The sequence below is a fragment of the Falco cherrug genome, chromosome 5 (assembly GCF_023634085.1).
Source record: "Falco cherrug isolate bFalChe1 chromosome 5, bFalChe1.pri, whole genome shotgun sequence".
NCBI lineage: Eukaryota > Metazoa > Chordata > Aves > Falconiformes > Falconidae > Falco > Falco cherrug.
Window position 1 is genome coordinate 45,183,664 of NC_073701.1, and position 26,301 is coordinate 45,209,964.

General features: G+C 39.6%; 1 protein-coding gene across 2 annotated transcripts in view; it reads right to left on the bottom strand.

The window, feature by feature from the left end:
* The window catches only part of FGD6 (FYVE, RhoGEF and PH domain containing 6), a 74,903-nt gene that overhangs the window by 14,474 nt on the left and 34,128 nt on the right, over positions 1–26,301 (bottom strand). For both annotated transcript variants that reach the window (XM_055710735.1, XM_055710734.1), the window contains exons 6-14: positions 19,040–19,191; positions 18,093–18,249; positions 16,773–16,860; positions 11,194–11,244; positions 8,052–8,110; positions 7,824–7,895; positions 7,271–7,339; positions 5,478–5,561; positions 4,223–4,302 (exon numbers count right to left, since the gene is read on the bottom strand). In XM_055710735.1, coding sequence (XP_055566710.1) covers positions 4,223–4,302; positions 5,478–5,561; positions 7,271–7,339; positions 7,824–7,895; positions 8,052–8,110; positions 11,194–11,244; positions 16,773–16,860; positions 18,093–18,249; positions 19,040–19,191 — 812 coding nt within the window. The remainder of the gene's footprint in view (positions 1–4,222; positions 4,303–5,477; positions 5,562–7,270; positions 7,340–7,823; positions 7,896–8,051; positions 8,111–11,193; positions 11,245–16,772; positions 16,861–18,092; positions 18,250–19,039; positions 19,192–26,301) is intronic.

The window sequence follows — 26,301 nt, forward strand, 5'->3', positions numbered from 1 at the left end:
TGCCCTCTCACCCAGGAAGTCTTCTATTCACCCTTGTGCCAGAACACACACAGCGGGCTATAAGTGCAGTGGGCTGGACCTGGAAACAGGTCTTGCTAAAGCCAGCCATCAACCTGCCTTTCCTCTGGATCAATTTCCCAACTGGGTTCATCACGCAGCTGAACAACCACTTGTGCAGCACCATGGAAGGTGCTCTGAGGAAGGGAGGAAGAAGCAGTTCTGTGGCAGAGGAACAGCTGGATTGCTTATTTAAGATGCCATGCCAGCTTAAAAAGGGCTTCTAAAGTTTAAACCAGCATCTACCACCAACACTTTTTTTATTCCCCACTTCTTAGATAATATCAAATAAATGAATTTGTTTAAACCAAGGAATTGAACGTGACACGTACACAAAAAGGGAAGTCAGGGAAGAAGAAAGCAATGATCTACACAAATTGGGTGTGCAACACCAATTATTGCTTAATGGCTTTTGTAGGTGAATATGGAAGCTTTGATCATCTTTGAACCTTTAAGGAAGATACTGTGAGCCAGGGTTTTGAACTGGATGAAATTGTGTTCTCTACAGAATCAGAGAGGACAAATCTGGTAAAGTAAACACAGGAGAAGCCTGTGAGGCATGAGGCAAAACCCCCTGATCTAGCGCACACAGCAACAAAATCAGAACAAAAGGAGAAGAAATAAGATAAAAGCAGGGGCAAAGCATGTATTATTGTCTGTCCTAATATTTCACACTCCAAGTGGAACATTTTTTGTTCAGTTTATTTACTTTTGGTTTCTCAACCGGAAAGAACAACTGGACTGCATTAACCATGTAACATTCATAACTCTAATCAACTCCTTTGGCTTTTTCAAAATCTGTTACATTTAATTATGTTTCTATAAGTGCATTAAATAACTAAATTTAAAAGTTGGCCCCATTTTTGGAGATTAAGCATCCCCCAGTCCTGTGGAGATTGCTACATATGGGGCTGCTTGCACAATGAGATACTTTCACTAGGGAGCTTGCACTTGGTAGATTTCCTAGCAATTGTTTACCACCCTTCAGAACTTAAGAGCAAAGGCGGTGCCATTGGCAACTGAATTGACGTAATGGTTTGCTGCAGCAAAATTGGCAGTGTTTCTTCTGCTGTAAGTCCCAGCCCTCCCCCTGCAGCTGTGCAGCCCTACCACTTCCCTCACCAAAGGTCCAGTGTTTGTTGCATCGTTCCAAAAGTCATTTTGTTTACTAAAATTGCAGTGTTTTCTTAGCTTTTCTTAAAATTATTATTTTTAAAAAAATTATTTAACACAACAGTAGAAAACTTCAACTGCACTGCTGAGAGCCCCAGCAATTGTTATTACTGGCAAACTTGTGCTAGGGGCACACGTCATAGCTGCCCAATGGAGCAAAGCAGCTTGGTGGTCCCAGGAGGGCTCACAGAAACACCCCCCTCTTGTTCCCAGGATCAGAGCCTTAGGCGACCTCTCCCAGCTGAGCTAGTCTTGCATGAACTATCCTCATGTGAGGGGAAGCGATGCAGCTGTCTGCCCTGTCTGCCCAGGGTAGCTCTTTGCTAGCCTTACTGAGGGGGACAGGGCCAGCTGGCCTCAGACCGTGTCAGGGTGGCACAATTATTGTTTTCAGGACCAAAGCTTTACTTCTGTACAGCACTGCATCATGCAGATGTGCTAACTTGTTTCTCTGATTGAGAGATTTCTAGTACAATACTGCATTGTACCATGTAAAACAATACACATTCCTACAGCTATCCCAGGAAAACCGAAACCTCAGGCCAGACTAGATAAAGCAGAATACTAACGCAGTCATAAAACTAAACCTGAAGTGACAAAGACTCTTGTCTAGGCATTAATCTATACTTCTGTTATTAACAGGCTTACTGTTTATTACCAGCATTTTTCCACCAGCTTAATTGCTCCCCTCCCCATCTCTGCCCCCAGGATCATTTCAGTATCTCTTTGGTGTACACGCCACATAATGCTTACTATTTGAAAAAACACAGAAGTGAAATTTGTCTCCGATGTCTGTAAGATTAACTTGAAATGTTTTGTAATTGAAATTTTTACTACATAGGAGCCAAGCAGCTGTTAGACTGAGGTATCATTAAAAGGAAGATGCAGTCTGTATTGACAAGATATCCATTCTCTTCACATCTGGGATATTTATCAATAGAAATAATACAATTAATTGGGAAAAAATACATGCAAGCACCTCCTGCTGGTAGTTGTTCACTTGTTTCCCCTCCTACATCACAACAGACCCAGGTTTAGCTTACAGACAAATAATCTGAAAACTGTCATTTACACCTGAGGCCCCAGCACCTCGTTCATCCCAAGCAAATGCAACCTCTCTCTGTCACTGTTGTGTAACTCAGGGTTCTTGCATACACATAGCTTCCAGCAAGAATAAAATAACAGAGCTCAATGCTTTCCAAAGATGCAAGATTAACAACACTAAAAATGAAAGAGCAAAGCAGAGCAGCTTTAGTTGGTAACGTGAGGTTAATACCAGTAATTTCAAGGTCAAGACAAAAACATGTCAGAAACACTGCACAATTTGGTGAGAATGTTATGTATAGGGGTTTTCCCCTGTGAACCAGCATGTATTTCACAGGACTTGCTTTTAATCTACCACATAATCTGTTCCTCAAAAAGACAAGTCTGTCCTGTTTTGTGGAAAATAAATAGGTTGTATTTCAAGCTGATAAACTTTTCACAAGTTCCAATGATTTTTTTCAATTCTTTAAAACATCTGAATTAAAAATGAAATGCTGTTTCAAGTCAAGCAGAGATAAATCCACAATGCCTACCGCAATCTCATAAATACCTTCATGTATCTGTGCAACACCCAGTCATAAAGGGACCTAAGCAGCACAGACCTGCTCATATTATACTGGAGCAGAACCATACCCTAAACAGTGAAATGCACCTATTTTTTTCCCCAATGTGCAGAAGAACCATAAGAAACATGTAAACTTGCTCAAAAAATATTAAAAAACTGCTTTCAAGTCTGTTATAAATAACTACTGTTCAGACAATTGAGCTACTTCCTCTGGCTACTTTGACAAAGTTAACCTTGGTCAACCCTTCAGCTAGAGATACTGCTGTCTTTGTGCAGACATCCTCATGTCCGTATTTACAAGGTCACACAAACAGAAGCAGTCTGCCCTTGCCCAGCTTTGCTAAACAAAAGAGAAAATATGTCTTTCTTCATTGGTATCAGCACTGTCACAAATGTCAGAACATATAAAACTTCAACTCAAACACAGTAAAAACCACAATCCACAAAACCAGGTCTTTGCTAAAGGCACCTCGGTGAAGACAGACCAGAGGTGCTCTGGTTTAGTGGCCGTGTATCCTTTTGCTGCTACACGGAGAATTTGGTTTTCTGGTAAAGACAAGCACCATTCCAGTAATTTCTGCCATTTCCATAATTTCAGGTTCACTGAGATCTATTACTTGTTTCAATTACACTGTTATTTTAGCTGGAAGACCAGGATGACTTATTCCAATTTATATCAGTTACCAATAATAATACAAAAATTTATTGTCATGTTTCATCTCCTGTCCCGTTAATGCACTGACAGATCGCATCAGTAACTTTGGAAGAACGAAAAAATGCTGAAAACCAAAGCCTAAAATTAACTAAATTGAAACTATTTTAATTCTTGTACCTCTCAAGGAAAGGCAGTGAGAGGATACTATTTCAGTTTACTTAAAGTTTCTGAAGGTGTAGCTGAGCTGAACCAAGCAAGAGTAACGTTCACTCTGATTAACAGTTAACTGTCTTGAGGACAGCAGAATCCCCACCAGCTGCACCCTTAAGCCCAAAGTGCTCAAATACCAGACACGTTTATTATAGTGTTTTTGCTTCTGTGCATCACTTCACAACGGGCAGCATTCCTTACAAGTCAGGGTGAACTGTATTAGAAACTACAAATTCATATGGTATTACTGAAATTTACTACATGTGACCAGGCTTCCTTTCTGCTGGTCCATTTAAAAATAAACTTAAATTTTCAAAATTAGATTTTGAATGTGAACAAAAGTGAACTAGAGCAAAGTCTGTCTTATTTCCAGAAACCCATCTCTCATTCCCTCTACTCTGTAATTACTCTAGCCAAGGGTAACTTTTCATTACATAAATACAAAATAAGCTATAAAAAGCTTATGTGGCCTGTTTGAAATCACATGGTTTTAAAATCATTACTTTATAAAGACTTACCTTGCTGAAAGAATGAAGGATCTCTCTACGCTTTCAATGTTCAGTTCATTCTGATATGCTTCCTGGGTTGGCTTTCTAACCTTCAGTCAAAAGAGGAAATACGACATTCAAACTGAAATAGTACTTTTATAGTTGCTTTATTTTTAATTACTTCAAAAATTCTTACATTTTTATTGCAGAAGGGGTACATTGGAGGGAAAGATCTCAAAAACTGGGGATCATACAGCAATCCAGAGGGCCCAGCTACAGTAAGATTATGTGCAGCCTACCATTTTAATTGACTGTGGCCCCACACAAGCACTGGAGATGTACAGAGGAATGAAGCTCAAGAGCTGTCAGACACCTCCCACTGTGCTTCAACATGCCCAGGCCCGTTGCCCTCTAAGCACCTTCTGCAACTGGGCAAAAAAAAGGCACTGCTGCAGGAGAAGATGTAGCTCACCAGCGTACCCCAGAGTGAGCATGTGCCTCATACCCCCAACGGCTGGATCACCCTGCCAATCCCTTCTGAATAACAAAGTTTCAAACATGAGGAGGTTTAGAAGTTAGGAGCAGTTCTCATCCACCACAAGACACCTGCTGGCAAAAGAGATTTTGCAGCTCTGTCTGCGAAAGCCTGTACCTGGGCACCAGATCTGCACTGCAGCTGGACTTGGTGCTGTTCTCTGACAGGACCAGAGACAAGTTACTTGATGCCTAAGGTGACAGTTTGCTATTCCCACTAACTGTCATGTCAGAGACTATGTCAACATATGGTCATGCATGTCCCTTATCCCTACCCAGGGGCGCTCAGGGCTTAACTTGGATGCTTTTCACAAAGGCTCAGAAACAAAAGCTGTTATCTTCCCTCACAGTTAGCAGATCTCTGTAAACCATGGAGATCTGATCCACCAGAAGCTTATCAGGCAGAGGTGCCTAACCTCTGGGTGTGGGCAATAAGAAGCAGTTGCAAGACAAAAGTGAGGCAGTCTAAACAAAATCCAACACAAAAATTAAGCAGGCAGAGTATTTCAGCGTAGAACGATACTGGATGAAATGCAGGTGAGATGATCCTGTGGCAACAGAGTTTATTAGGGAAACCTAGATAACAATACCACAGGCCACATTTGCAAGAAACATTAAGCCTGTAGGACTGCTCTGGAATATAAGCATCTTTAACATCTCTTTCCAACAATAAACACAATTGTGTTTTGAAAATCTGAAGGCCTGAGTTTAAATAGATTTGGAGAAAGAGTAATTTTAACAAGTGACTCACCTTCATTCCAGCCAATGACAACATGTTGTTGAGTTTATACATCCCTGACTGAACTGGAGTAGTATACAACAAGGCATCATTGAACTGTGATATAGAAACAAACTTTTTAATGACTAAAGACTATTTAGAGACAGATAATTTCAGATACACTTTACTGGAAGTACAGAACTCATACAGCACTGAGATCAACTGTCCAGAAGGGCATTTTCTACTTCCTATTATTCCACTTAGAACCCAAGAAACATTTTCATGTATGAATTTAGAGAACAGTAGGTGTCTAGTTATATCCTCCTTGTGTAAATATACATTTGGCACATGAGTAAACAGTGCACGAATGTCAAAGAACAGGCTGTCAAAAAGGACACAAATATTGAGTCTCATGTACACAGCTATAACGTATAACAAATTACTTCAAAAGGACATTACAATTAACCGTTCAAAACAATGCAAAACCATTAACCATTCAAAAAAAGTTCCAGAAACTCAGAGACAGCAGAATTAAGATTAGCAATTTATGATTATAAGGACAAGCATCCATATGTACCATGTGAATTTTACCAGTTTAAATGTGCATCTACTGTTTATTTCCTGTTCTACCAGACTGGATTTATTCAGTGCACTTACTGAACAGCATTTAAGATTTTTTTCTATTTTCTGTGTTGTTTAACACACAGATCCAAACTTCATTTACTGCATGTAAACACAGACCAGAAACTGAACTGTCTCATATAAAGTTTTTGCTATCAGGTTCTTTGCAAAATAACCAAATGTTTCACGAGCCTTACTAAATCTTCACAACGTGATCAATGGAAAAAATCACTGCTTAAGTGTCTAAAGGTATAAAAACTGGCCTACATGATTTATATCTAAAAAAAACCCAAACCACCAAAAAAACCCCAATACCCAAACCCCAAACAAAACCACAACAAAACCCCACCACCCCAAAAAGTAAAAACAAAGAAATCCCTGCTAGAGCCACTGAAATTAGCAACATCTGACTAGTCTAGCTTGAGATAGCACCAGATTTTAGAGAACATTACCTTAAGTGATACAATTTGCAGATATCTCAGTGCTTTATACGCTACAAAATCATCTCCAGAGCATAAGACAGGTGCTTGCAAGCTCAAAATACATTTTCCACGACTGCCTAGGAAAATACTTATTTGTACTACAGTAACTACAAGATAGATTTCAGCCAGGACCACGGACCAATAATGCCACAAATTACACTGGGCAACAGCTGCTTTACTATCTAAACAGAAGAGATAAAAACAGGTTCAAGTGGAAACAGAAACTTCAGAGATACACAGAAGTTTCAAAACAGTAGCAGAGACAGGAAGTGAACCCAGCACCTAACTTCCAGCCCAGTGCTCCGCGCAGGATGCAAGTGGGCTCGTGCAGGGGAAAGAGAGGAAGAGGAAAGATGGAAGGAGGGAGGGCGGGAGGGATGCAATAGCTGCAGCAGAGTTGTAATTTCTAAGACCTGGTAAGGCTAAGTGGGATGGAGTAACTGTGTTAGTTTTTGCACTACCACAGATGATGTCTCTTCATAAATGAGCTCAACTTCTAAACGAGCGTTGTTCAAACCAGTACATTTTAGCAAGAAAGTTTTCTATTAAAATTAGTACATATGCAACACATGATCTCTCTAAATTAGAACTAAGTAGAACAGTAACAACTGCTCATTTTTTCCACTACCTGAAGGTACCAGTTAGTTACGTTTGCAGTGTAATGTTTCAACCACTTCAAATTACAGTAGCATTAGGCACACAGCAACACACTCAGCATCTTACCAGAAAAAACATTCGTGGCTGCATGACTTTCCGGGACAGCTTCATCAGTGTTCCCTCTTTCAAAAAGACCTACCAAATTAAAACAAGTAATTCAAACCCTAGTTTTTCAGGGCACAAGCTGTACAAATGAGCTTTTTCATCACCATTACTATTACTACGCAAGAGGTGATTCAGAAGTTTTGGGATTTAAGGTTCCCTTTCTGAGAAAGGCTGTTCATCCTTAGGTTTCTCTTAAAAGTGAGTATGAATGGCTGCATTACAGTTTTCCATGCTGCACTTGAAACCCTGACAAATACAAGGTTAAGGTTGAGGAAAAAGCCTGACTGCAAGATCTGGCAAAGAATTGTATTCTAAAACGTGTAAGTTTTCATCAGATAAACATCTAAGAATAACCCTACACATATGGAAAGAGTATTCCTCTGACTGTTAGAACCAAATAATTAAGTGATGGACCATTTTCCTTTTCTGTATATGCCAGCTTCAGTACTTTTCTTGCATATCATCTGTGCTGCACCTTTACTGCAGTGTGCTGAATGCCATCTGGAGGACCTACCCTTCCTGGCTGTACAATCTCATGGTGTCCATTTAAACTGTACTGAATCTGCATGAGTTTCTGAAAGTTATCCTACAGGGAGAAAAAGCAAAAGGTAAGTAATTGCCCTTGCATCCATGACTTCCCCCCTTTTCCCCCTCCAACCACCCACCCCCAACTCAAAAAAAAAAAAAAAAATAGAGAGAGAAAAAGCTTGAATCAACCAGCTTCATAAGTCAAAATACTCACTCCTTGCTTCATGATGTCATTGGCATGGTTTGCAACTTCTATGACAACAGCTAGAGCATCTGAAGGATGAAGAAATGATGCTTCGGTTATACAGACTAGTTAGCATTGGTATTATGTAAAGCACAGGTACAATATTGCCCTTCCATATCATGCTAAAATTCAGGGACCTGATTTACAGTCACTGCCTTCAGGAGCACTTCCCATAGATCCTAGAGTCTTTGGATCATGGTTTACTAAGTGTGCCCCAGCAAGTCACTGCTTCAACCAACAGCGTCAATCATTTCTTACAGCTAATCAAAAACAGTGTACAAGCAAAATTAAATTCTAGTTTCTCACACAAAGAATTAGTCTAATTTCAGTATCTCTACTTACAGCAGAAAAGTTACATCGTTTTAACTGAGGCTGTATAGAGATTACGTTTTTTCCATTTTACACAACTGCCTCCCGTGCCAGTCATGGAAGGCTACCTAGAAAAATTATCCCAATCTTTGCAATTTGTTTCTTCTGCCTTTGGTTTTCCTGCACCTCAAGATAACAGTATAAAGTATAAATTTCTAAATTTCAAACTTAGTAGAAAAAAATATCTCTGAAAGAGAAAAGTTAGCAAAGACGAGTGATTTTATTAAGTCCTGATATTTAATAGCAACTTGACTGTAATCTATGCTGAAGTGTAACTGCAAAAAGGGGTTACATAGAAGGGTTAGTAAATTACTGAAGAGTGAGTATATATGACACAATCCATCCAAGGATCTTATCCAAAAACCTGTGACTTACTTAAGTAGAATTAGAAAAAGACGACTCATTTAACTGAAAGCTAGAACAACTGCTCTGATAAAACCAGTCTTTAAAGCTTTTAGCACCTTCTGAGTAACTGAAGTGCAGTCAGGCACTTCAAATAAAGGAACTACATTTGCTTAAAAGTCCACAGAGAAGCCTGGTAGGTAAACCCAAAGCCTTAGGTTTTTTTTCCAGTTAATCATTAGAGTATTAGTACTGTAGGATGTATATACTTCCTTTACTGTTGAGGTCATAGTCAGAAAGAAGGCATGTTAAAAGATACAGCTTTCTGAACTGAAAGGTTCAAAAGGTCATGAAGCCATGTAAGACTAAACTGTGCAAACAAAAAGCTTCTCCTAAGTCAACCTAAGGAGAATTTTTGTTCAAGATTTTCATGAACCAAGGCAATGCAAGCACAGGAGTCAAATAGTTAAAAGGCATAGCACATATCGAGCATTTGATCAAAATTTAAGTTTAGATAGAGATGTCATGATGCCAACTGAGCCTGCTGAAACATAGCTGGTGGCCTCCTACTAGGAAATGTTGGAGCTGCTCCAGCCAAAACACTCCCCAGCTCCCATCCACTTGGAAGAAAACGAAGGGAAATTTAGCTAAATTCACAAAGACAGGAATGAGTACCTGAATTTTTTGTTATACTTTCCTTCATCTATCAGTTATTATATCCATTAAAAACTTAAAATTTTACTGACTGACTTCAAGAAAGATTGAAGAATGTTAGAGAAAATTTGCTGGTTATTTGAAGGGAAAGTTCCACAATCTCAGGGCCACTTACGCAGCCAACACTAAATTAATCTAAACAACAACAGAAAATAATCCATAGGGTCAAAGTCCATAAACAAAGTGGGTTTTGGCAGGGAGAAGCATTCCACTTCTTATACCCCTTAGCTGGAGTGATGTATGCAAATGAAGGTCATCAGGAAGAATTGTGTTGTTTGGGTTTTTTTCCAAGAACACTAACCATAACCAAACTCAGTCTCCCCCCACGCTGCAATGGAATTAAACAACTAAGCGAAGTTACAACTAAGTTAAGCTTAATTCTCACAGGATAGGTCTTGGTGAGTAAAGGTCAGATTTTCTTTTCTTACCCAGTTTCAAAGATAGACTACCAAACATGTCAAATGCATAAAATTAACAGTTATTGTTACAACTAAGCTTCTGCTTTTATCTTTGACATATGAAGTGAGAGAAAAATACTATGGAAGGTACAACCACAAAAAATGCAGAAGCTGGAGAAATCACAAGAAAATATAAAGTAAATATATATTTAAGTTGCTCACTTTTTAAGTGGTCAATTATTTAATGTGCAGTGCAAGCATCAGTTTGTTCACAGCCGTAAGGAGTACAAGACAAACTTTTCTGTCTCTTAGAGAGTCATCATTTAAAATATTTTGGCTTATGTTTTTCAATATAATCAAACAAATATGGCTAAATTTCCTAGGAATTGTATTTACTCACAAGTTTTACAGTACTATACCAGCAGACAAAGCTGTAAGAAAGCAAACTTGGCTCAGTGCATTGAAGGCACTCATTTATTACAGTCCAATGAACTACATCTGCACAACCCTCCTAAAGATAATGGGCTTTGCACAAATGTCACTAAAGAGACTGGAATAAGTGACAGGGGCTCATGCAAATGAAACTGAAACACTGGCTGGCAGCATTTTTAATACTGCTGAGGCACACACATGAAAGGAGGAAACAGTCTGAATGTCCATTGCATTGCTACACTCAAGTTAAACCAGCTTAATCCCAAACTACCATGAAACATGTAGCACTGTCCTCTTCCATCACCTTCTATTCCTTCTCCCTTCCCCTTACCTCCTCTTGCCCCACATGCATGCAAACTTGTGGAAGTCACTTGAGTTTGTGCAACTTGTGACAAGTCAAACTGGAGAACTCCTCAGGGTAAATATAACCCAGAGCAGCTCCTTGATCTTGTTCACTCCCACCACACAAACACTTGTCCTGGCACAAAGAGTGAGGAGGCAGCCAGAAAGGCTCATAGCTGGGGGAGACCAGCTGGTAGACCAGACTGCCTATCATAAAAGGTCTACAGATGGAAGGACTGTCTCTTTCAGTGGCAGTGCCTCAAATATCTGCTTCAGCTGCCCGTGGAACTTCACTCTTATCTCTTGGTTTCCACTCAAAAGTAAGCTGATACAAATGTCAGCTCCAAACGTTTTTGAAACACAAGTCTGCAGTCTTTCAGTATCCTTGCTGAGAAACTTAGAACTAAATAGAAAATGTTTCTATTACTGGCTAAGCACTTTGCATGCATATAACATTTAGAAACATTACAATAAGTATGTAAGCTGTTATTTCTTTAATCTAAAGAGACATTTACCTTGAGTATCCCTATAGTCTGCAGATTCTTCTAAAAGATTCTTTAAATAATCTGTATTAAAAAAAATAGATAGTTTTGTTAAAGAAATAAACAGCACCAGAAAGTAGAAAAGCCCACCTTTTTCCGGTAAATCTGCTTTTCAGGCAGATCTATGCCACAAAGATCTACTACTTAATCTTTTAAATCTGTAAAAGCAATAACAAAAGGAAAACTCGTGCTTCCATAACTAAAGTATATCATAATACCTTGCTCAGGGAAGAGAGGGTTATTGAAGCACTGGCCTTCCCCAAAGACAAATGGTATGTTGTATATATTATTCCAGAACAAAACAAGCAAGTGAAAAATATTTATTGTGCAAAATATTGCAATATTTAAGCTGATGCAAAAATTTTTAATATTATAGATATTTGCCTGAGCACCAAACTTGTCTATAGAAGCGAAGAAAAAAGTAGCCCATTACAGAAGATCTGGTTATGATTAATATTTTTCAACAATGAAAGTATTATACCCCCCCCTAAAGTTCAGTGATTTTTGGTTTTCAGTTACAAACTTAGTTCTTCAACCACAAGATGGCACCCTCAATCCATGCAAGTCTTGGGAGTTTTAAAATTTATTTTACTTAGTTAAAATTAGCTCCAAGTGTATGACTATACAAGAAAACATCCCCCTCGAGTTCCCATTCCCTGGTCAAGCGCCTAGTTCACCAGCAAGTACTGTATCCTGACAAAGATTAACATATATCCTCAGTAAAAATTCAGTCATCTATTCTCTACATGCTACAGCTTTGAAGTACTTAAAATTGAAAGAAATCAAATCAAAAACTTTCAAAGAAATATACGTGTTAGATTGATAATATCAACAAAGACTGTTTTATAATTACCTTTTAAATGAGGTATTAAGATTCTGGCAGATCTACCAAAACCTAATCATGTGTGACCTAGCAAGCGTTCGATTTTGCTTTGCAGTTGTACAAGTTTCATGCAGGGGTGAAATAATTCAACTCCCACATGCTTGCCCTACCCAAATTCATCCTTTTACTCAAGAAGAATCAGGAGCCAACTGTTCCTGCCTTCCTAAGAGGTCTTGCTTCATGCATGCCCCTCAGAGACTGCTCAGTGTACTGTAATCTTTTCCTTATGCAAGAAAAAGGGAATTATGAAACATGTTTCTGCGGTAGAAATGCTACAAAGAGTGAAAACCTTGTCACAGTTAATGAAAGCTTTGAGAAAAACAGAACTACGGGAAGAGAAATATTTGGCACTAAAATTTTATTTTTTGGCAAAGACCTAAGGGAGGATCCAAGAGAGAAGCATGAAAAGCAGGTTGGGGTGAAGGAAGAGGAACCAGATGGGGTCTCCTGCAGGGAAGTGGGAAGGGAGCACTGGGAGGTCTGGCTGGCTGGGCCACAGGAACACCCACAGCTTTCTGCTCTCCTCAGAGTTTTGTCTTATCTTTAGCAGGCACTGGTCAACGTGTGATCTTTTAAGACAAGTCTGATATGGCACCAAAACCTCACTAGCTGTGCTCCATAAATATTGCAGTTTCACATCCCTCAAGATCTTGTGCTGTAGTAGCTACCAGACACTCCAGTGCAATGTTTAGGTGGACGCATATTCCACTAAAACCAAAGGTCATCTTGCTTCACCCTGGGTGATGCTGGTAAGAAACTGGTGTGAGAGTTAAAAAATAAATCAACAGGAGGTATTCTGAAAGGAACTGAGAAGACTTTACATTGTTTTTAACTTGGTTTGACCTGGAAGAACCCATCACACACATAATACCAGCTGCCCTCTCCTGTCCTGCCTGCCCATGGGCGCTCTCTCAAGTCAGATCTGTGCCATACTGCCCAGGCAGAGCACTCCTGGGACTCCACCATAAAGCAATCAAGCTAAAGCTTTACAATTCCAAATAGATCTTCATCAGGGTCAGCACAAAGGACTGCAGTGGGAACCTCCCAGTATAAGAATGAGCGTCTACAGCTTACACAGAAATACCAGCTTCTTAAAGCTACTAACCACACACTCACCCCTACAGGCTGGGAGCAAGAGGTGAGGTGGGTATAATTTACTCATCTGCAAAACATACTGCTGGCACTGTAAGTAAATGTCCCTAGTACATGGAAACATTCAATTTAGCATCCAAAGTGACTGCAGTGGAAACTTAAAACCAGAGATCCAACATGGGAACTAACTGTTTCTTGGCATATTCATGCTTTATGACTTGTTCCCCAAAACAACATGTTATATCCCTCAAAATATTTTTTGATGGCTGTATTCCAGCATTTTAAATCATATGATCAGTGAATAAAAGAGGGAAAATTAGATATTTTTCACTTAAAATTCTGTATTTAAAATGGAAGGCAGCTTTTACATTATAAGACTGAAGCAGCCAATAAAAGTTGCAACTGTAAAATCTTGACAGTGATAAATACATAACTTCATCTTGATACTCTCTATGAACATCTAGTAAGTGGACCTCAGTTCATAGCTAAAACTCAGCTTCAGAGAAGCATCAGAACAGATATTTTTAGTCTCTTCTGTGGATACACACTGGAAGTTTTGTGCTTACAAAAACTTTCTGGAGGTACTGGCTTAAACTATACAGACAAGCAGATTTCAGACATGAGTAACATTGCAGTAAAAATTTAGCAAAAATATTCCTAGATAAAATAAATACAGAGTCAAATATTAAGGTGGAATGGCATCTACTGTTTTGCCAAAAAAAAAAAAAATCTTCCCCTCTGAAATGTGCTTTAGTTGTTCAGACCAGGAAGACCTTAAGCATACCTTCAGAAAGGCAGAGTTAGAAATTAAAATCCATAGCTCTGCTGGATACTCCAAAACACAACAAAAATCAACACAAAAGCACGTAACTACTGTTCCTGTGATGAATAAAATTTCCTTATGCCCTGCTTCTACCCCACAGCGGCCAGCAAGTCTCTCTTCCTTCTCACTGGGGGGCAGTGACTATCACTTCTCCTGCTAAAAACTCTCCTCTGATTCATTAACTGCTTTTTGTCTCAGGTTGTCTGATTTAATTAAGTTAAACTCAGAGCAATCGCTCCCCAACACATAATGGACTCAAGTCTGACAACTCTGTTTCTAACCTGCAAAGCAGCAATGCATCCCCCTCAGCATCCCCTCACTATACCCCAGTTAAGGATAACAAAAGACTCACTCTCTGCAAACCTATGTTGAGAAAGAGAGGCACTTATCATGTGACAATGAAGAGCCTGTTCGTATGGTACAGTCTCAAGTCACCTACTCAAATCAGAGCGTTTTGGAAGGAATCACCTCTACTTCATTTCTGTTAGAAATCAGAGGCCTCTAATTAACCTCCCCAAAACCCATCTAGTATTTGCTGTATAGAGCTCGGGGCTAATACATGGCAGAAGTTAAAGTTCACTTGCTGGACTGGAGAAGCTGTATAATTAAACAGAAACACAGCTGAGCTGCGCCTCTCCTTCGCCGATTTATGAGCCCACCTGCTCCTGCTTTTGTTCGCACAAAAGTAACTCCACTTCAAAGCACAGCAACCATCTTGTGATGTGACCATGTAGCAGCAGGTTACCAGTACAAAGCTGTCCCACTGACACAGAACATCTAAATAGGAAGAAATCCCTGCTGACTCAGGCCTAGCAGCTTCGTTTCCTGGATTATTTTTGCTCCTCTGCTCTTACCCATTGCCCCCTCCTCCCTCGCCCACAGGTCCCCCCATCTTCAGACTGGGCAGCTGCTGCGTTGCAGTGTCTCACCCACTGCAACAACAGGTTCAAGTGTTTTGTGCATCATCCAAGTGTTTTGCAGCACATGTTTACGAAGAGATTGCTCAATATTGCACAGAGCTGCTGGAAGGTAACAGAGCAGATGGGTCATCCACAGAAATACAGAAGAGTGACAAGCTCAAGCACAATGAAATGCATGATAGACTGAGCAGACTGAAAAAGAAACAGCCCAAAATAACACTCCCCAGTTCCAGCACAATTAAATTCTTAGTCTGACCTCCTTTATTGCTCCCATAAAACAAGAAAAAATTACTTTTCTAAATCAGCAGCCAGCATTGCAATCCCATTCCTGTCAATAACATTTGCAGCTGTATTTAAAGCTGGGCAGTCACAGTGAGGTCTGCAGACTGGGGACACCCACAGCAACCAATCACCACAGAATGAGTACTAGCCACAATGGCAGTTAATGATCATGAGGAATTCCCTTTCAACATCTGAGTTTTGTTTCAGTGCCATTCACCCCAAGACCTTTCGTTTTGCCATGTATAACTGGCATGGCATTTACTCCATCGTGATCCGCTTTTGAATCTTTTTAATTAAAACTTTTGAACATATCCAAAGCTCCACTGATTTTGGAGTGTATAACAAGCCTATACCATGCCCTGAGTCAGTATCCTTTAAAATAAAGAAATTCCCCAAACATCCTTTTATGGCTTGATTTCATCAATTAAAAGTCACCAAGATCTTCCCCTACAAAGTAGTCCATTTAATAAGGGGTTTTCACCCTTTTTTCAACACCTGTGACTTTATTAAAATGATAAAAGTTAAACCAGTCAATGTTAATATCTTGGTAACTGCTGTAAAACACTTAAGTCTCTATCTCCCACAGCATCACTAGTCTAAGTACTTGCTGGGGAAATGCCAACAAGCTGCTGCAGAGCCAAAAAAAAAAAAGGTCACAGAGCATTTTATTTTGCAGTTACTACATAAACACAGGCTATTTTTAAATGGCTCATCAAGAAGCAATGGCTTTAAAAACAATGCCTTAAGTATTTCCAAATCCTTACAGGAGCCATCCCCCTCTTACAACAAAGATCTCAAAACACTTCACAAAAGAGGGCTCTATCATTGCCCTCCTCTTACAGAAGAGAAAGCACTGCATCCTGGAGATGACTTGCTCAAGGTCACCCAAACATGCCAGTGCCAGAACAGGGTATAGAGCCCAGATTTTCTAGCCCCAAGCCAGCTTTTCAGCCTACAATGCCCCTGTAACAAGTCTTAAGCGCTTACTGGTAAACACATACTAAACATGTGTTTTGCCTTTAAAAGTGAATGGGTTTTACAGACAAAACACCTGGGTGGGGGAGAAATGGAGAAGCTACTTGCAGCAGTTCATAGCTGCATAGACATCCTTCATTTCCTTCTCCTAGCTCAACTTTTCCATACTACCTTTTTCCTTCATTAAAAAAAACCAACAAACCACCAAAAAGACAAAAAACCCCCACGCCAAACCCAAAGCAAAACAGGAGCAATTCCAACCCTCTAAGAAAATTACAGGTTTCTATTACCACAGAAACAAACAGAAACCACCACAGGTTTCACGCTTTCCAAGTACTGCTGAATGTTCCATCAGAGGACACACCACAGCGTTGGGTATGTTAGCTCCCTGCTTGTGCATCTGACGGCAATCAATATTAACACAGAAAACTTCTAAACCCATGCCATGTTTCTAAAAATGCTTCACATATCTGAAGTCAGATAAACATGCTTTACAGATGGTTCCAACTGCCTGAAAACAAGTTTCTGGGACGTGTGAAGACTGGCTTCCCAAGCCTGCAAAAGAGCTTGACTGTACCTGTCAACAGGAGCCTGTATTGGGGAATCCTCTGAACTGGCTTGAGCAGATAGTGCTTGAGGGCCAGACTAGCACAGCGGGGGCTCATCTGAAAGAAACACCCAAAATAAGTAATGATTCTGTGGTAATCAAGGATTCCAGCAAAAGAAAACATACCTACAAACAACTACTGATTACACTGGAGAAGCTTTATCTTAAGAAGGTGCAACTACAGCTAAAACACTGCACTACAAAGCCAGCACCCTGCGTTAAAAGACACTGGTAAGGACTCATACTCTGTGGATTCAAAACAGGTGCTTTTGCTTATGAGGAAGAGAGATGAAGCTTCCCAGAAATAAAGGAAACATCGGTGGCAAGGGCAACATGCTGCTTCGTAATCCCTCAGCGTCCCTTGGGCAGAAAGGCAGAGAGGACAGCAGTGCTCACTGCAGAAGTTTTAATTAATTAATGCAATTATTTTTAAAATTGATTTAATTAAAGTAATTAATCCACACCTCTAAAGACAACACGGAATTACAAGATCCATGCTTCAAAAGTGTTAATTATCTTGAGTTTGCATTCAAAATAATGTGCATCTGAAACACTGAGTCCTTAAAAAAGCATCATCTTCTTCCCATTTTTGCTCACTCTACCTTTGCCCACTGTAAGTAGCCTTTTGAACCACTCATAAGCAAACAGAGCAGGGATTACCCAAGGGGAAGCCCACATAATAGGGGGTAAATTCAGTTTGTGCAGATCAACTGCTTAGGGAGCTTGCTCCTCTTCTCTGATTTGTTTTAAGGAAGTTACATAAAAATCTGGCAATGCTCTTAGGGACAGGAATCAGCTTTCATCTGATTCCTGCATGCACTGGGTTTGAAACTTCCAGAAACACGCAGATGAGAAAATTCACATTTATGTTTTCAACTGAAACACCGTTCCTATGAGTAAGCCACTGCCCTATGACGCGGTAGAGGAATCAACCTGGTTATAATAGGACAGTTAATCAGTGCATAGTATGATCAGAAGACAAAACTGGGGAAAAAAAAAAGCAGGTATAGATTTTGTTAATGTGTCTTTGATATAATTTGTAGCAAGTGCTGCACTTTCTGAAAATCAAGGTCCTTTATCATATCTCACAGCGGTAGCCAAAATTAGTAGTTACTTCACCAAATCTGAATTTACTTCTTTCCACTTCCACCCTACAAAGTCTCAAGCCAAGACTGCAGAAAAAAAAAAAAGCCCCCCAAAAAATTGGAGGATAGTCTCTAAGACCTTATGGAGGATCACAACTGCTGAAAAGCCACAAAATAGGATATGTCTTACAAATGACTACAGTACCTCAAAGTCTTTGACTACTGAAGCAAACCCGGCATTCTTCTTACACTGTTCATCTAATAGTGCAACATTTTTATCAAATTCTTTGATGTAAGTTGAATACATCTTCAAGTAGGGACCCTTTTTAACGAATATATCAGCAATTCTTTGATGTTCGAGCCTAGAAACAAAAAATAGAGCAATTAGAAAGAGCTAAAAAGAGCATACATCTTAACCCTGCTGCAAAACATCTATCTTTTTCACAGTAAGATGTGCTACTTTAGGTTCTGAACAAAAAGCTTACAGTTCAGCAGATAGCCACCCATCTCAGTAGCTGTTCTGAGAAACCTTACCAGGCACACCTCCACACGCTAGTTTAGTGTTAGATTACAACCACTTAAGACACAGTCCGTTTAAAAAGGTCTTGAACTGTTTGAACACTTCAGTACAAGCTGGATTTCTGAGGAGACAGATCTTCAAATTTCAACATGCAGTCTCCATCCTCTAACAGCAAGCATGGGACTGCAGTCTTTACCTATTTCAGTGCCTTTGTCAGTAGGTTTTGTATAGCTGATTTAGATCCATTTAGAGAATGGATTTCAATGGGATTGTGGCTGTCAATCAGCACCGTGTCTGGTTAGTAGATCTGGACTACCTTTAAAATGCAATGTCCACTTCTTATGGCCATGCATAGACCAGAACATTCAATTAAAAATTAAATTTTAAGTAAAAAAGTGTGATTGCTAAAAAAAAATTTATATTGACGTGACTTCTGGACTTTTCTAGATACATCTAAATGGCAAAAAGTACAGCTAAACAGAAAATTATCTCCTGTACTTTCCAAGTCATTTCTGTCATTTAAGAAGGCATGTGAAACACAAGAGTCAAACCATGGTCACATAGAGTCACATAAGCCCCACAAATAAATTTCAACAACATCAAAGGCATGGTATCCCTTTATTGATAGTCACCAGTGAGATAATCGCTCTTCCAGTTCCCTCAGGAGGTCCCGATTGAGTTCGTACAGCTGAGGTAGGTAGTACAGGATCTGATTCAGGATTCTGTCCTCAATCACTGGCTTTCCAAGCTGCCTAGAGGCATGGGCCACAGCATCCCGGAAATCCTGCCGGAGCACAAAGAGGACAGAACCCCCCCGTCCCTGAGCGAACAGCCTTCAAAGCACCAACAGAGACAACGGCATTCTCTCCACAGACATTCCAGGCGCTGCTCCCTATTACCAAAGGCAAGGCGGGTACCATCTGGGTTATGTTTCCCCACAGCCTCAGCTTACTCCCCTGGGCCTGCCCTTAATCCCTTTGGTTTGATGCTGGAGCTTTACTTTCTTGCTTCCGTATGCATAATATGGAAGTTCTTCATTATTTTTACAACATGCCCTTAAGAAACGTGCTTGTACTGCATAAGAGGAAGCTTAGGAGGAAAAAAAGCTTGTATCTGCAAGGGTGTTGCTAGCCTTGAGTATCTTCTTGCTAATATTTGGGTCAAAAAGCAAAAATGTTGTATCAGCTAATACAGTAATAATATTTTTAAATCATTCTAGTTTTCATAAGTTATCTACAAATACCCTTTTGGAAGATGAGCCTTTTGGACAAAAATGTAGGGTCACAACAGCTCTTCTATATACAGGGAAATGAACATCTAACAAAAAGACAGTGTAACTTAGACACATGGGAATAATGAGATTTCAAATGTTAACAAAGATCAAAACCAACACTGGTACCTTCAAAACATTTACAGGGAGACAGAAACCCCTACTTGCACTTGAAGGATCTTCTTATAGCATTTTTATTGTATAACCAGGCTTATTGGTCCTCATTAAACTATACAGAATTAAAATCTGGGCCCCACACAAGTCAGTATGGCCAGGATTGTATCTACATTGAAACTCAGCATCCATCACAAGAGGTATTTTCCCTGATCACATACAAACAAAATTTTCAAAAAAGGAAATTTTTAAAAAAGGTTAACATTTTCATATTTCACTTGAAAACCAACACTGTCTGAACTTACAAAAAAGAAAATGCAAATTAGGTGGTGCACTGTATTATTGTGTCTCACTTGAATTTGGGCAACAGTGGAAAAAAGACAATCTGCAATAGCTCTTTTCACGTTTGTGGTCTGCTAAAACCTGATAGTGCAAGCACAATCTACATGCATCCTAAAAAAGGTGACCAGCAACATGTTTGTAAGTATAAAGATGAATTACATTTTAAATGTGCAGGGGTTCCATACCTGCCTTTGAAAATCTGTATAGTCCTGGGGGGTGGGGGTGGGGTGGGGGGGGGGTGGTGAGGAAAAAAATTAGCTCCCTCTTTCCCCTCCCCAGGTTTACTGCTACAGGTCTTACCAGCTCTCTCATCTGTCCAGCATCTGGCACTATTTAGGGTCTCTCAAACTTAAGCCTCAATTTTCCCTTGCCCTCTCTCCTCATTACATCAGCTCTGGGCAACGTGAGTTCCAGACACACTTTCTTGCTTTGTGACCCTCTGGGTCATGAAGGCTGTGACTGGGCAGAGTTATGACAAGAAACTGAAAAGAGATACAGGGCAATGGCTGTGATGGGGGAAGGCTGAGAACTAAATGCAAGGGAGTTAAAAAACAGATGGTGTTATTCATATGGAAATGTTCTGGTTTACATCCTCTGTGCAGACTACAGACACATAGGTTAACTACCAGCTGCATCTTATGGGTTTTCCTGACCCTAGGGCATTGCTTAACACTGAAATGATACATGGAATTACAATGGCAAAAGCTCAAATGAAGCATTCTGAAGAGCTTCATGTAAAATGCATCATCATATTATGATAATATTCTTCCCCCAACCCCCAAATCACATGCACACACAATACACTGTATGTACTTTGCCATGGGATGAAACAAGAATTTTGTCTGAATGTTATAAGGCTACTTGCATAAGGAAAAGAAAAGCAGTTTTGTCTGTAGCATAATCAACAACCCAGGCTTTTCCCTGACCAAACAATAAAAGAGCAGGGAACCAGGTTTAAGCACCAGTAGATAAGACAGGAATGTCATTTGTAGTTTAAGAGCATTTATTTAACTTCTAGATATAGAACTCAAAGAGTCTGCAGGATGTTTTCCAAATACAGATTTGGTTTTTCACCAGCTTGATTCAAAGTCCATCAGCCTCATCAGGCTTTGGATCATACCATGAAAAACTATCATTAAAACAGCCAACCAAAACTTTGCTTCATCACTCTCCTCATTCCCCTTCCAAAACTGAGTAAATGGAGGAAGCCTTGCAGAGAGGAAACGCAGGGAAGACAGATAAAGTGGAGCTTTCAAATGATGCAAACCAGCCTGCTAAACAACAAAAGAGCTAGATTTCAATGCTTTTTTATCTTTTTCCTTTTTAAAAAAAAATTATCAAGTCTTCACTACAGAAGCAGTACAATGAATTTGTCACTGCAATCATATTAAGATTTATTTTTAACCTGGCAGTGGGTGTGAAGTAACTGTCATGCCAAGTTCATCTTGAGATAAACTTAAGAGCTGAAAACAGAGAGCACATGCCTGAGGAGTGGGAGTAGGAAAAGTAAAACATAACAAGACAGGAGTTAACAGTGTTTACACTTGAAGGTGCTGGCCTTCTGAGAAAGTAATTTCTTAACCAAAAGGACAAAACACAGAATAGGTCTGTTTTAATTGCCAAATGTAAAATACGTTAACTGAAAAAGTAAATTCTGAAATTTCACTCCTAAGGGTGACTTAGAAGTTGCATTAATAATCATTTAATGCACCAGAATCTAATCACTTCCAAAACAAAATCCCTACACTGCTACATCAAAACAGAATCACTGTTGCAAATTATACATTGTCTTGATATCTATATATAACTGCAATAAGTGATTCATATTTCAAACATATTTATCATATAGTACTATATAACGCTGCTGAAGAGCATTGCTTTCATCAGCGTGTTCAAAGACAGTCGCCTAGGTAGTCCTAGAAATTATTCTGTTTGAAGCAATGCTGCAATCCATAACAGCGAATCCTAAAGACAGAGATTTTCTAATTAAAAATGAGCCTTTCAAATACTACAATCTTACTCATTAAAAAAGCCTTGTCATGCTTTGGAATTAATGTGCTTATTTCACTGAAAACCACCATTTGCAGCTCCAGACAAAAAGTTTCATATGCTGTATGACAGAAAACAAAAGATTATGCTAGTTATACTGAATCATACCAGCTTCTTATCAGGATAATTTTTCCTTTCAGAAGGAGGGAGGCTATTATGCACTTTCTGAAATGCTGGTTTATAGTTTCTAGTTTACATTATATTCTGGTCCAATAATAATCTTCTGATACCACTTTTTACTGCAAAAGGCAATTGTCTTCACACAGCTACTTCAAGAGGACAGCACTCCTTATCATCCCTGGAACACACATTCTTTCCAAACCAGAAAGTCTTAGTTTCTAGACTAGGACAGCATCCCACTGGGTACCTGTCCATATGAAAATCTAGTTTAGGCAGTTTTGAAGGCTTCTGAGTACATATTGTTGCTGAATTACTGTCTGATAAAGCATTCCCAACTTGAAAATGTTTAAAGAATTTTATTTATCCTATTAGTAAACACTCCTCCTAGAGCTGCGCAGGTTTTAAACAATATTTGAGGAAGATACCACCATTGCTGCTTCTATTTCCTCCCACCCCTCCTTCAATGCAGCTTCCTTAAATAAGAAAGAGCAGTGATATCTGAAATAATTTTGACCCTGTTGTGAATCATCTGTGATCAGCCCACGCACTTCCCCTCTGCAAAGGCCCTGACTCACAGTCCCTCTCGGTTCTTCCACTGGAGGATTCCCAGCGTGCAGCAAAGCAACCTGTCTGCATCAAAGGAGCGAAGGAACACATTCAGGTGTAAACCAAAGTAGGTGCTGACCAGGCTAAACCCTCACTCAGCTGCTGGCTGGGTTCAGTGCACCTTCAGGTATCTAATAGCTGAATTAAGATAATTTCAAATGGGTGAAATTAAAACTTCTTGTGAATTTAACCAGAAGAGAAAAAGCGACACTATCTTAAGTGTGGTCACGTGTTTTCTTCCTAAGGCTTCAACCAATATTCATCTTGGATCCGTTTTCCTAGAACATACCATCAGTAAAGCAAAAATAAACCATAATCCCTTCTGCTGAGGTACAACTCCCAGCTAAATACACCTGCAGATAGCTCAAATATCAGTTTAATTTAAGGAAAAAAATATGGTTGCATTTGGACGCTTTTCAAGGAACACACACACACAAATTCCCTATGCAGGGGGAGGAGAGAAGGGGAGGAAGTTTCACACTCTGGGGAACAGCCAAGCTGCTGTATGTGACAAACTGTAAACAGGACTGCTAGCAATACTGCTACAGAAGACTTTACAAATACGTTATTTAAAATATAAACAGGCAGTCTTAACTGAGGTTAGACTATTAGCCATAAACTGTTAAGTTAAACTACGATGATAGTTAATGTAGACTCTAAGTGTGGGTCATGACATTTTTCAAACATATGAGATCACTTCTGGAAAGCGGCCAAGTAGTTCCGCACCTTTTTTCTCAAGTAGTAAAATCATTTGTAAGTCTTAAACAATATAAGATAGATAATTTTTTACAAAAATCAATTATTTGACTGTGGCACATTCCCAGAATGTGATTTCAAGGAATAGGCTGGGTAGTAGAACAATGTTTCCTTCCAAACCAACGCTATTTCATTAGCCTTGTTAACAAGATAAATACAGCTGCAATTCATTGTCAAATGTCTCAATCAGCAATTCCACAGCACTTCATGACTAGAAATGTATCAACATACTCACCTCAGACTGGTCAAATATTGAAGTTTTACAGTGGAGAGAAAGGAGTTGAGATTGACAGAATTTTCCACAGCTAAACAGCAGGTCAGTTGTAAGCCAGGACCAGAGGTCAGGACTTTCTTTGCTTCAATACCCATAGCGATTTTATTTCTCAGTATACAGGCTACATTATTTTTCCAAATCTACTATGAATTATTGTTCATAATATTAAAAAGTATACATTTTTATAGACATGTAAAACTATTATATAGTTTGTGTGTGTATATATATACAAATTTTGCAATTGTTTTCTGAAAATGTAAACATACTAAACCAGAATTTCTCACTCTTGTAAGCATCTTGTAAGATGCTTCTCACTCTTGTAAGAAGGACACACACGTTTGGCCTCTTACCTGCCTTCAATAAAGGACTGATCTTTTGGCTGCAGAAGAGTTAGAGGTGCCTCCTGACAACAGCCTACCTGCTCTCAGAGCCCTAATTAGGACAGAGCTGGGGTCTAAGTCAGAAGCCCAGATCTAAAGGCTCAGGTAAAAGCTCACAGGCCTGACCTTTTCTTTGCTCACACAGCACAGTGATACACTAAGCCCTGCAGCGGAAGGAGTCATCCCAAAAAGCACGTTCCTCTGCTTGCCCAGAAATCTCACTGCCCATACCATAGCAGCAGAGGGAAAACAAAATCAAACAGGATAGGAGAACAAAAAGAGTGGTGGGTTTTGGCAAAACATTTGGAACAAAAATGGACAAAAGAACAGCAAATAAGCCAGGCAGCTTACCCTTACAGCAGCAGGGTGCTGCTGAGGAGGTCCTCTTGCTTGTGCAAAGCAAACTGTTTACAAATAATTCCACAACATACTAGTACAAATAGCACCAATCCCACCTTGCTCCTTTTCTGGAAACACCAGGTGTTTTATGGACACAGAGCACCTCAGGCAGTAGTGACAAGCTTGCTTCTCTTGCATCACCTAGATTTTACACCCAGTTCACTGTTCCTTGGGTTTTTTTCCTGTAAGTGCTCTTAGGGAAGAAACAGCACTTCTCCCATCTTCTCAACCCCTGTTTAGCCTCTGGAGGCCATGCATGAACCATCTCACAAAGGTGCATAGAGATGAGCTGGTCTGATTTGAGCCCCTTTGTTTTCACAAGTTTTTAACAGCATTTTTACTGGAATCTTGTCCTCTAAGAAAGCAATACAATAATTACAGAGATACAGAGAATTCAAGATGACATCTGATGTTTGATTACTCCCTCAGGTAGCCCCATTCACCTTTGAATGTACCTTTGACAGAGCATCAGTGTGCAAAGCCAGTCCCTTATCTCTGTTATGACCAGCTTATTTTGTTATTACAGAAACGTCCCCAAGTGTCTATCATTTTCTAGAGAACTTCTGTAGTCTGTCTTCAACAGAAGTAGTCAGGTGTACTTACAAAGTGTGACAGCTCTTGAAATAGGCTGGCACCCTGCTATCTTGGAAGGGTTGCTCCACTTTTGTCAATATAAAAGAAAAAAATGCTAAAAAAAATTCCCATGGTACTTGTAATCAGTTTGCAGTCACATTCCCACCTTCTCATCTGCTTCAGACTCCACTTCAAATGTTCTAAGCAGTAGCAATTTTTCTTACATCAACAGTGCTGTTCCCTGGCTGTACTAAGAGCCATGGAGCTGCATTAACTGGCATTGGTAAAACAGGCTGCGGAGAACACTATTAATTTCAGTTCATCGCTAGTGGAATTAGTCACTAAATTTCAAGTATTTACTCTTTGGAAAACACCAACAGATGGTTCAGAAGGTATAACAGAGCCTCCCATGACCGGCTAAATCTTTACTGTGGGTAATACAGCCCAGCCTGGGGAAAATCTAAGTTTTAATTCCAGAAATCTATCAGAGGTTGCTTGACTGGTAGTTAGCAGTCCTGACACTTGAAACTAGTGAGCCAAACTGGTTCAGTGCATGTGAAATAAAAAGGATAGTTTTATCAACGTTTAAATGTTATCCACATAAGAAACATATGATTAAACAGATTTAATAATGTCTGCAACAAACATACACAGATCCTACAGCATACTACTCTGTGGAAATAAAATAAAATTAGTTATTCCAAGCTCTCTCAGGTATGGCAATTTTTATTTAACGAAGAATGCCTGCACACAGAGCTTCAAAACTGGTGCCCACTCTGACAAGGACACTCGCCAAGGCTCCTACCACAGGCCAACAGACAGGTTATGGGCAAAGTATTTCCTCGACTCCTAGCCTAGCATCTTCTCTGTTAGACCAGGCTGAATACACGTCAATTGTTATTGCTAGCCAACAAAAACATTCCTAATGGTTTTTATATGGCAGCTAGACACTATTATACTGTCATGAAGAGAGTTGTGACTGAGCCATTAGAAAAAAAGAGAAGAAAAAAA